At 48.8% G+C, this 12,660-nt stretch overlaps 1 protein-coding gene across 2 annotated transcripts in view; it reads right to left on the minus strand.

Annotated features, from left to right (window-relative positions):
- LOC100119960 (DE-cadherin) overlaps positions 1-9,920 on the minus strand; it is a 45,093-nt gene extending 35,173 nt beyond the window's left edge. Inside the window, exon 1 of one of the 2 annotated variants that reach the window (XM_031931666.2) lies at positions 8,769-9,920. In XM_031931666.2, the coding sequence (XP_031787526.1) occupies positions 8,769-8,874 (106 nt within the window). In that variant the 5' untranslated portion in view covers positions 8,875-9,920. The remainder of the gene's footprint in view (positions 1-8,768) is intronic. The other variant, XM_001603599.6, reaches the window with a different exon arrangement.
- Positions 9,921-12,660: the final 2,740 nt, after the last annotated feature.

Below are 12,660 nucleotides of genomic sequence, written 5' to 3' on the forward strand. Positions count from 1 at the left end.
TTTATCCGCTAAGCCTACACAAGTCCACACGGAGAGCTGCGCAGCTCCGCGCGACGCAATGAATTAAACTGCAGGCGAAACTTTCGGTGCTTCGGATATAGATAACGCCAGAGTAGTGCACACGCAGCGTTCAGGAGAAGTGTATCGCGCGGCGGTGCATTGTCGACTGCGCACCGCCGCAGCCGACCTAAACAATGGATACGCGATCTGCATTATATTCTTTTTCTCGGTACGCGCGCTCTCCGATGCTCGTCGAGCATTTCGCAGTCAGGTGCAGTTATATGGCATCAGCGGGAATAATCGTCAACGCGACGTGTGGAGAGCTGATAATAATGAAAATACAATAATGCGAGAGGCAGTGCGCGGACATCGATCAATGTTTACCGACAGATTTGTTTATTTGCTCTCTCGCGCGCGCTGCTCCGTCGCGGACAAATTTTACCGCCGCTCTCGGCGTTAATCCCAGTATATTTTCGACGCGCGTATAACGCCCGACTGTATATCCTTGTATTTTTAAAAGCGCGCCAAATTCACTGCGCCTGACACGCACGTATACATACGCTCGGTGTGGAATTACAGAGGCGTCAATGTTGCCTCTCTCGACGCGCGCAGAGTTTGAAATTGCTAATTAGGGAACTGCAAAATTATCGGCGGCAGCGAGTGAACGAATCGCAAAAAATATTACGCGTGCACCGGATCAAAGGTGAAATTTACGGGGATGTTTGAACGGAAGGGCGTTTTTCCCGAGGTTTTTTCCCCACCGAGTTCGAAGGAAATAAAACGCGAAGCATTTCCGAAAATTCGAAACGCGAGACATCGGAAGTAGAAAACTTTTCCGAAAAAATCTCCGACGCGTATAAAAAATACACCCGTACAGTCCAAAGCTACAGTAACCAATCAACGAATTCAGAGAGAAAGAGCGAACATTGGACTCTCTCTCTCTCGGGGGGGGGGGGGGGGCGCACACAAGCCTCCCACGAAAATACAAGGCGCGACAATAAAGCAGTAGCAGAACAAACGCGAAAGACGCTGGTTTGCAGAGAGGAAACAATGACCAAAGAAAGGGAGCTCGCTGACTCAGTATGTGTGCGGCGCGCGGGTCCTACGAAAGTATATACACACGCCAAGCGAGAGAGCACACGTAATAAAGCAAAGAGCGAAGCCTTGAATAACGGAAAAAGAGAAAGGACGGCCCAGCTTCCGGAGAGCTGTAGCAGCAGCAACGGCGTATAATACATACGTGTGTGTGTGTGTGTGTGTGTGTGTGTGTGTGTGTACAGGAGACGTCGTCGCGACGTGTCTCGCAGAAAGAGATTGAATCGCGTCCGAGAGTCATACAAAGAGAGAGAGAGAGAGAGAGAGAGAGAGAGAGAGAGAGAGAGAGAGAGAGAGCGCTGCCGCTGCAGCGTACGGCGTTTAGCGCGCGGGCTGACGGCCGCCAAGATGCGGGTCGCCCTTCGGCTGCTGCTGCTCTGCTGCTGCTGCACGTCTGGCAACGTCGCTCTTGGCTCTCTTTCTCGAGCGGAGCGCGCTATCTCCTCGTCGTCGTCGGACTTACCAACACACAGTCCACTTAAGTCATTCCGCAGGCCGGCGGAAATAAGCGGCGTGCTCCGAATAGTTACACTGCGGAGCTGCTCCTCTCGCCTCCTGCGTGTATACGTATATACATCTCTCGCGCTTATGCTTTTCGCTGTGCTGTTTAATTAACCTTTGGAAATGCTTCGATGGGCTGAGATCAAAGCCCCTTATACTCGTCGTCCTCAATGCGGGAAATCTCCTCCCGTATATATAGCAGGGCTCTGTGTACGCGAGATCGATTTATAATGGCTTCTTCTTCTTCTCCCTTTGATTCGCGTGCATACATACGTAAGAGCTGGGAAAGAAGCCGCAGCGCGGACGGCTTATTAAAACTTCCGGCGCGATAGTTTTCTAAAATCTCCGGCCGATCTTTCCATTACCGGCATAAGGCTCTCCCGCATACTTTGTGTGTGTTCGGGACGCCGCCGCCGATTGCCGGCTCTCTTTCTCTGCGCAAATTTAATTTTCCCATTTTTCAGCGCAGAGCACGTTTAAGAAGCCGCTCCCTTTTCGACGCAGAGAGCACACTACGCGCGCCCTATCTTTTGATGAGAAAGGAAAAATTTCCCGTTTGCTACGACCGAGTAATCCGGAGCAGTATGCAGCGCTAGAGTAGTGTATCGGGGGAGCGCTATCCGGCGGGGCATTCAAAGCGTCTTGAAATCGAGTCGGCGATGCTCGATTACTCCGTTGAAAGGGATAAAATCAGAAGATTAAAGCGCGCGCTCTCCCTATACTGATGCCCTGTGTGTGTGTGTGTACGCGAGGCGAAATTTCCCAGTCCGATGCGTGTACGTATATCTCAAAGCGCACTCCATATCTGTACTCTGCACGTCTGTGTGTGTGCGTGAATATATATACATAAGATTTCAATCAGGAAAGAGAGAGCAGAGCAGATGTGATTAAGGAGGCCCACTTTCGTTCTCCGCGATAACCGGCGCCGAAATGAACGCGTGAATTATCGGGTCTGGCTCTAGCTCTCTCTCCCCCTCGTACTCGGCCGGCCGCGTACTGATAATGCTGGGAAATCCGCAGGAGGAGGGGGGATAGACTCCGCAGCGCTCGATCTCTCGTCTTACGCTGTTTACGACAATAGCAGCCACTCGCGCGGAGTATAATCCCATTTTATTATTTTTAACGAGTTAAATGGCTTACGCTCTATGAGAAGCAGCGCCGGAAGAAAAGAGAGCAGCTAGCGAGCTCTAGTTACAGCACTGCTGCCGCTACAAGGTGGAGTCGTGGTACGTGAAGTCGTAAAGCCGCGCTATACTTACAGCCGTGTGTCGTGGCGTGTCACACGAGAAGAGCGTATAGTATGTACGTCGTCGAGGCTTGGGATGAATCAGCCGGTTAGGAATTCTTTTTCTTGCCTTCTCAGCCCGTTCCTTCTCGCGCGATGCGTGTGTGACTCGATCGTTTACCTTGCTGGCGACTCTCTCTCTCTCTCTCTCTCTCTCTCTATACATATATACCTGCGCAAAACGGTCAAAAATGCCGGAGAGAGAGAGAGAGAAACTTTATTTTCTGTCTCTCTCTTGGATGGCGAATTTTTTATCTCTCGCCAGTCGCTATACAAAGACACACCGCGAGGGAGTTCACGTATAAAGTTGGCTCTGAGAGCCGAGACATTGCTGCTCGCTGTCTATCGCGCTGCTGTTGGATGTATGAAGGAGATAAACTTTTTCTCTAGATCCTCGCGCGTCTCAACGTCGTGCAGTAGTCGCGCGCGCGCGCGTGTGTGTATACAATTTTAAACGCATTAAGTAGCAGTCGATACTCGTTTACGGCGAATTATAAGTAAATCCACTGAGCTCTCGGGGATATGAGCGGCTCATCGATACTCTTGATTATAATCATTGAATATTCCGCAGCGCAAGCGCACACGTATATATAACACATTCGCTGCGGCAGTGAGAAAATAGCACGAAAACCGGATTCCTGTCTTCATTCACGCGTGCAGTACACGCCAGGAGAGAGAGAGAGAGAGAGAGAGAGAGAGAGAGAGACCAGGTGTGGCAGTGGTGCAGGGCACAGCCGACGGGCCGTACGGCCCTACTCCGCGCGATCGAGAGCCCCGTATATTCGTCCCTCTCTCTCTCTCTCTCTACAGCGCGGCGGCAATGCTGCACCTACAATAAACGGCCGCCGACCCCGCTCTCCCCCCACTTATTGCTCGCTCGCTCTCTCGCGCTCGTCGGTCTTTCGTTTCGTTGTTCTTTCTTCGTTCCCCCGCCGCCGCTGTGTACGTATATACATAGCTATACCTATATACCCCCATACCAAGCGCGCCGTTTCTTGGGCTTTGCTCCCTTTTCTCCTTCCTCGCTCTTTTTGCGTTTCTCGTCCCGAGGCGCTCCGATGCTTATATCTATACAATGCACGTTGTACACACACACACACACTCTCTCTCTGTTTTTCGCTTTAGTACACTGCGAGGACCGTCAATTGATCGTCAGCCTGCTAATAACAATCGAATTGCGAGGACGAATTTAGCTCGGTTCGAACGAATAAGACACATAGAGCTTAAGAAGCCAGGAGGTTAAAAAAAAATTCAATGGCGAAAATCGTTTGTAAGTGAATAAGTGGAGAGCAGAGAGCAGCTTGACTGTTGAGCGGGGCCGCTTTTTTCAAGCAACGCCGGTTCATTTTCCGTATTATACCCCGGAAGATCGCAGGAGAAATAAGCGTCCTCGAAATTATACAGCTGCCGAAACGCGCGCGAAAACACAAGAGAGCGACGAGGGAGAGAAAATAAGCCAAAGTCGTTTACATTTCTCTCTCTCTCTCTCTCTCTCTCTCTCTCTCTCTCTCTCTCTCTCTCTCTCTCGAGTGGCGTTAAGTGTGCAGAGCCGAAATATCGATTGACTGCACTTATTTCTACCGCCGCGCGCGAGTACTTATACTCGAAAGTAGATGATACATCCATCGCATGTATAGCCATAATGGGAGGCGAAAGAGTAGCGTGTAGATCTCGCGGATCTGCAGCCCCGCTCGTGTACGCAAACTACAGCGAAATAACGTCGAAGGCGCGCGATACTCGGCCGACCGCGCGGGGAGTTTCGTTTTTTCCATTTGCATAATCCTCCTACAGGCTGCACTTGCGGATGCACCAACACACACACACACACACACACACACACAGCTAGGAAAACCTGAACACAGGTGGCATGTGTACGTGCGGAGAACGGAGTAGCGGCCTGGTTTCCTGCCATTTGCAGCCCCGTGACTCGCTGCTACTGCCGCCGTCGGTTTGATTCCACTATATACACGGACTGTATAAGAAAGAGACCGAGAGAACACGGGATATAGACGCGCGCGGCCGCGAGTAGTCTTATAAACTGGTTGTGTGTCGTGCAGCCGCACGGAAAAGCTGTCTAGAGCACAGGCGGGGCCAATAAAATGAAACTCTCAGCTCTTTCTCTCTCTTGCGCTGTTTGCGTGCACGGCTTTAAGTATACGCCGGTTCTCTCGAATATGTGACAGAGCCTCACGCGCGAGGCTCTTCCTACGTTTTCTTTGTATAAAAAGCATCGCTCGATATGTTGTATGTGGGCTGCTTCGTCGACTTGTGGCACGCTTGTGTTTTTGCGAATTGGAGCTTGCGGATAGAACGAAGAGAGAGTCTCTTTCATTCTATTATTATACGCAACGAAAATTTGATTTACGGTTTTGACAATGAAATTCAATGCTCGAAATAAAGTATTACCACTGCTGACGGCTGTATAGTTTTGACGTTCTGCGAATCCGTTGGAAAGGTGACGTTTCATTCGACGTATAACTCAGTCAGAGACTTTCTGGTGGTTTCTCTTCAAAATTTTATCCTTTTCCGGCTATAAATAAAACGGACTGCCGAATCATACGCGCGCCGCTTCCGGCGCCTGGCCGTGTGATAATGGAATTGCCGGGAAATTTAATCCGAATATAGCCATGCAGAAGTGAAGTCGGTAATAAAAGCACTTTTATAGCGCGACACGGCTCTCTCCGCTGCTGCGCGCGCCCGATCGCGTGAATATTATAAGGTTATGCGCCCGCGCGCGAGAGAGAAAAAAAAAGAAATTAAAAAGTGCAGTATAACTTGAAAATTGCGCTGATCCGAGCGCGGGGCTCCTCACCTTCCGCTGCGGGGGTATTCTCGAGCGATTTCATTATAGCTCTTCGAGTATATTGTTTTTCTGAATTTTCGCCAATACAGCCAGCGATAAGAGAGCGACGCACACATTTTTACGTAACGCCGCGCCTTGTTTCAATTAGCGCGCGATCTTTCTCGTCGAGAAGTAATGTACTTCTTAACCTTCGCCGTTGACTTTCCAGCACCTCGTACACATACACAGGCGCATTGCATAGTGTATCGGCTGCAGCGTGAGGCATTCCCACGGGTTTACGGCTAACTCTGAGTCCCTCTCTCTCTCTCTCTCTCTCTCTCTCTCTCTCTCTCTCTCTCTCTCTCACTCTCGCAGCCCAGCATACGGGTGTATCGCTTCGCGCGCGTATATACATTTTGTAATTCAGTAAGCTCCTCGCACGCTACTATACATACTGTCTACAGATACATTATACGCTGCAGCACAGTTTGTCGCGCGAGAGCCGCATGGCTGAGGAATGAAGGGTCGGAGAGGGAGAGTTAGGCATGTGTGAACGGAGAGACACTCTATATGTGTGTTTTATAAAGAGAGCTATGCTATGCCTGCGCAGGATCCGATGACATCGTTCAATCAACTTTCTATCTCACGCTTTGTAGCGCTGCGCAGCAGAAGACTCGGAGCGCTGGTGTATAATACTGCTGCGCTGTGCGCTTTTACGCGCGCCTGCTGGCAAAACCTGCGCCCCGCGTATATACTGAATTATTAATCTCTCGCAAAGAATATTGTCTCGGTTATTACATCCTTCTCTCTTGTTGCTGTTGCGGAAAATTATGCCGAGATTAGCTGCTGCTGTGCAGAGGGCGATTTTTCATCGTGCGATCAACCGAGTTGTGTTCTGGGTATGCGGTAAATAACGAGGGAAACTCGTTTACACCGATTTTATTTTTGAAATAAAAATAAAAAAAATATTTCATCGGGACCATGAAAAATAATAACGCCGATACCCGGTAAACGCGAGTTCACAAATGATTTTTGATCCGAGTAATATAATTCCATGATTTATTGTACAAGTTAATTTTAGTACAATATTATAATGAAATTACGAATTTCCCGGGAGAAAGAGAGGGGCATTAATACGAATGTGGGTATTTATGTGTTGCGAACAGAAAGAGGGATTCTCGCTCAAAATACATTTCCGGTGAGGTTATCTGAGCTATTTTTTCAGAGCCGTTACCTGGCGTTCTTATCAGGTGTGCGCTTTATCTTCGTATCGATGATTCACGCACTGGTGTGTAAGCGACTATGAGTAAAAGCTTATCTTCGTCTCTCTCTCTCTCTCTCTTGTGAGCGTAAGATTTCTGACGGTTTTGAAAATTTATTTAATTTTAATTTATATTTATGCAGAAAATTTAAGCTTTTTTCAATTTAATTTCTACAAGACTACTGATTAGTCTCGATTCACCTATATATAATTGAATTTTATATATTGATTGGCGTACTGAAGGATTGGGCATGAATATTATAGTTAAACCGCAAGCTACTAAAGTGAAAATCAGAAATATCAAATGTCTATACTACAATGTCGAAAATCAGTATCCGAGAAAATTCGTTAATGCTTTCAATTGCCTAAACAGTAGAATGGCATCCGACATAATTACGACGTAATCTCCAAAATTAAAATTTCAACTTTATTTTTTGATAATATCTTTGTCCACTACGTTTTCAAAGAGAATGTTACGAGAGATCTGTTCTCTCGCATGCTTTTTCATAAACAACTGCTTGGAATAATTCGTTGCCCAGTTTAAAACATATCGCGTGCGCAATTTGTTTATTCACGAATGAAATTAAAGCAAAAATCCGCCACGAGCGACCCAGTTCATTCTCTCGTCGAGACTAGTTACATAAGTTAATAAAACGTGCGCCTATACTAATAGCCGAAATCGTCAGTCATACCTATATAAAAAATACACCTACTGCAGTTTCAGGTCAAGCATGAAAATCGAAGATCGTAGCGTCGCGGCCTCGTCATCGTTTTTTCCTCCTCCCGCCGAGCGGAGTTTCGAGAAAACCGCGCACGAGTCATCGCGTCAGCGGCAATTCGTAATTTCTCTCTGCGACTGATGCTGTTCCGCGCGTGACTCATTGATTAAACGTACTTTGCGCGTGTATCAGCTATGTAGGTACACACCTATGCGTTATCCGCGCGCACGATTCGAGAACAATTACATCTGGCGCTCACTCTTTCGCTCTTGCACAACGATAATATTCTAAGAGGATAACTGCAAGCGCAGCTGCAAATCTCGACGCATTGTTATCGCTTATGCGCGTATACGCGGAGGGGACGAATTCTCGCACTCTCGTTTTAATTCGCTCGCAGTTTTCAATTAGCACGCGCTAGAAACGAGCGAAATGCATAATGATATATCGCAGAGAGAGAGAGAGAGAGAGAGAGAGAGGGAATTTTTCCGCAGCTCTACGCGTATATAGATATATACAAGTAAGTAGTCGACGGGGAAAAAGCAATTCCGAAGCTTGAAGCTTAGACAGATTACTCTTTCCTTCTCCTCGAAGTCTCGAGTTTAAGTGTGAAATACTTCTTCTCGCGCTAAATTAACCAATCAACGTGAAGCTCTCTCTCTCTCTCTCTCTTATTTCCTCCGGAAAGCTTGCTGCGCTAGATTCTTCGTACACTTCTTCTCGGAGACCGAATGTACAGCGAGAACTAAAAGCGCGACTAACCGCATCGGTATATTACGAACGCGGAGAGCGCGCACAATAGCAAAATCGGAGCGAGGGTCACCCCGGCGCGCGTAAACACACATGCTGTTTGTGTTATATAGAAAAGCAGGGGAAAATCGCGCGCGCATTCCTCTCGTGCTCGCGCGTAGCACAAAAGGCCGCGTCTCTCGAGTTCTGTAGAAATCGGCCGCGTCTCTCTCGGCATTCGAGAGGAGCAGCGAGTAGCGTCCAGTGTACGTGTGCGCGAGCGCGCGCGCGTGTGTGTGTGTGTGTGTAGGGGCCCGTAGGTACCCACGCGCACACTCGCAGACGCAGGTAGTACAGGTATACACTACGTGTAGAGAGTGGGAGAAAGGCTCGACTCACCTAAAGTTCCGGCGCAGAGCAGCATGAGGAGCGCGAGCCCCTGCACACTCATCGTCCTGGGCCTCGCCCAGAGGCAAAGCCGGGCCTGCTGCGGCCAGCTCGCCATGACTCCTTCTTCTTCTTCTTCTTCTTCTTCTTCTTCTGCTTCTCCTTCGTTTCTTTGCTTCCTCCTCTTGTTCACTCGCCGCTACTATACACAGCACACGGTCCCTCTCTGTTAACCTCGAGGCTCGCGATGCAGGAGCGTACACTGTATAGTACGGCTGCTCTAGCGGTCGCGGCGCTCGCTCGCGTCTCTTCCAAGTACTCTCCTTCTCTCGCGCACTGAACCGATTTTTTCTCCCAACGAAGCGCGTATATACGCGTATATACAGCTACGATCTCGGCGACGCACTGCCTATGTATGCGAGCGACGAGACACCATCAACTCTGCTTGCGACACCTCTGGAATGCACTGAACGAGTCACCGCGTCATCTCTCCGCTCAATGTCCGTCCAACCGATTCCGGAGGACCAGCAACAGCAGCTACGATCCTACTCCGGGAGTCTACGCACTCGCGCCACCGACGTCGTCCTCATCTCGGCGCACTTTAAGGACCCGAATTATCCTGGTGAGTACGTGTATATGTATAGCGTCGAGCTCGCGCACGCGTAGGGTCGGTTCTTCGTCCGTAGGCGCCGCTCGGCGAACTAACAGCAGTCGGCGGCACGGAGCGCACGACTCACGCCGCGCGTTCCACAAGAGGGGAGGGAGAAAGCGGGGACGCCGCGCGTTCTCTCCCCCCCCCCCCCACCGCCGCGCTGAAGCACGACTATTATTGCCGCTGCACATATAGGTGTGTTATAACGCTGCAGAAGTGGATTTCAGAGTTTTCGGAGCTTCTCAATGTAGTCTTTTTTTGCGGACTTGCAGAGCACATGCAGGTCCTATGCACCATTGTGCGGGGCGCTGAAATCGCCAACGGTCAGCAGAAAGATAGCGCTCGGGTTCGGAGAATGCCGTCCTCGTCTCGCGGCACCCCACCCCCTCCATCTCCCCACAGCTGTATGCGTGTGTGTGTGTAGTATACAGCTATAGGTGCCCCGCATGCAGCTCGCGCGCGCAGCGGCAGCGCCGCGACTACTTGTTGATCGTGCGGCCAGGCGCGGAGTTGGACTGATCCGGGCCACCGGCACGTCTCGAGCGCCTTTGTTGCTTTGTGTGCGCGCTTCTCTTTCGCCGAGTTTTCCGAGGAGGTAGAACTTCTTTTTCGCAGGTGTAAGTATATGTACATAGAAGCCAAGTTCGTCGCTGCGAGGTGCCTCGGAATAAAGGTGTGCGAGTGCGACAGTATTTACTATGTGCGTGTATTGAAGCTATGGTTCCGAGGGGAGAGAAGTGCCGTTTGGGGAAAGGAGAGGGCGGATGTTCCACGAGGTATATCAATACATAGAACGTGGGGAGTTTCTGGGACCGTCGTCATGGATGGCTGGCGTTTGGAATGCTTTTTTTCTCTCGGCCGCATGCGGGGCTGCAGCTACAGGTGCATAATGTGCGGTTTCGAACGGATGTGCCCTCTCTCTCTCTCTCTCTCTCTCTCTCTCTCTGTGATATATATGCGCTTGCGTGTGTTTTCCACTAGTCGGCGTTATTGTGAGCCTTATCTCGGCTGAATTTCGTTCGGTCCGCCAGTTTTGGCGAATGATATTATATTGATGGTTGATCGAAAATACCGTTATAAAATCGCGAGACGTTTCGAAGCCTTTCAAAGTTACACTCTTTGTTCGATCTCATCCGAGGCGTAATATGCACGATACATTATATAACAATCATCATCGTTCGCACTGCATAATGAATAATTATAATTCGCTCACCATCGAAGCTTCTGCTGGCTATTTATATAGGTATACGCATTTCACGCTATGTTTATTCGATTCACTCATTTTCGTTCCACTTTCTGCCGCCGTCATCCGTCAAATAAATCTGCTACTTATCTTAAGCTATTTCTCATTCTTGTAAACTTTTATTTTCCTTCGAAATAGCTTTTACGATTTTTCGCTTTCCCAGTAGGTGAGCTATTATGTTTATTGGAAAACGTATTTTTACGGTAATCGGATTATTGCTTTGGTATATTCGTTTTGAAAATCCACGTTATCATTTGAATATATCGCTCTCGGCTGACATTAGGATGATGACTGCAATGCTTTGTGAAATTGAAAACGAAAAATCGATGTTTTTAGTCGCCGTGTACGTCTATTATTATAACGTATTGTCTCGGGAGAGACGGGTGACATACATTTATTATAGGAACGTTCAATAAATGGCAGGATAACTGTATGAGATGATAAAATTTTTCCTCTTTTCGTACGGCATTGAGGGGCATCGTTCGTTGGTTAAAAAAGAGCGTTTATTGCGCGAATTTTAATATTCGCGTGATACGAATCGAGTTTCGCGCGTGCGTATAGACTATATCGCGAGGGTTTAAGAGATACAAAATGGGAATCGAGTAATCCGAGAATACAATTTGATTTCCGGCTACGAAACCGCGCAAAATCGATATCGAAACTAATCAAATTGGACTGCATATAAACAATAAACTTCATATCAATAATAGAGAGCTTTGCTTCCACGGCTCTTCAACTCAAAGACGCGCGTATGATAAAAGGACGAATTCCGCAGTCGGCGAAATTAGGCATACAAAGAGAGGCCAAAAGTGCACAAAGTATCCAACTATATAGACTAATTCCCCTGCAGACTGCACACACCGCGTTCAACAGAAGCAGTTCTCTCTCTCTCTCTCTCTCTCTCTCTCTCTCTCTCTCTCTCTCTCTCTCTCTCTCGTTTTGCACGTGAGGCGATAACTCGAGAGTAGCAGCCGCGGCGGCGCGATATAATAGCCTCGCAGAGGGAAAATCAAGCCCGCGCCCTTTCGATTTGCATACACAGCCGCAGTAGTATATATAGAGCAACGAGCGAGCGCGTCGATGCGCATTTAAAGCCGCGGCTTCGATACGTATACACGCCACTCTTGTGTATTACACGTATACACGCACATATGTACTCGCGCGATTCCCGTGGGGCTTTCGCGGCGCGTATATTGGGATTCGATATAGCGCGCGTCGGAGCGGGAAAATCGGCCGCGATCCGCAGCGAGAGCGAAGCGCGCCACGGTATATAACTGCATATTGCGCCAAATGACGTTTCGCGAGATTTCGATGCGAGGAAAGAGAGAAAGAACTGCGTCCGCGCGCTTCCTTGCATTTTTCTATATATATATATATACGGACACGAGGGCCCTGCGTATGCGGAACATTCGCGCATCGCTGGCTTTGGCTCGATCTGCCGCGACGAGGAGAATATCGAAACATATAGATCCGTTTGCGGTTTGTTCCGAGAATACTGTATATTATCATACGCCGGAGGAATCTTTTATTCGAGACTATCTGCTCGCATTCTTCTAGGAGAATTCTCACGAGTGATTTACTTGTACACGACCGATTTTTATCCGATTTCGAATCGGCATCCCTTTCGCACATTAGAATAGAGAATTAGCGAACGCGCAATGAAACTTTGATCGTCGCGTAAGGGGTTGAAAATGGTGCAGTGTCCCGCGAGAGCCTTGATTTACGCGAACATCCACGCGAGATTTCATTAAAGCCTGTGCGCGTATAATCAAGCTCCGCCGCGCAGCTTATATATACGCAATATTTGACGGGGGCTTGGCGGGCTATGCGTCAAAATGATAGCGCGCGACCCGAGGGATGTGTATAACGCGTGTCTACGTCGGCTGTACACTCGTCATTATATTCGCCCGAAAGTACAGTGTCCTCTTTTGATTCGAATTCGCCGATTTGTCGGTAGCTGTGTATACTTATTCCAGCCCCCGAATCAGCGCGAGTATATACTTTGCAGT

This window comes from Nasonia vitripennis, chromosome 5 (genome assembly GCF_009193385.2).
Source record: "Nasonia vitripennis strain AsymCx chromosome 5, Nvit_psr_1.1, whole genome shotgun sequence".
In the NCBI taxonomy this organism is placed as follows: domain Eukaryota; kingdom Metazoa; phylum Arthropoda; class Insecta; order Hymenoptera; family Pteromalidae; genus Nasonia; species Nasonia vitripennis.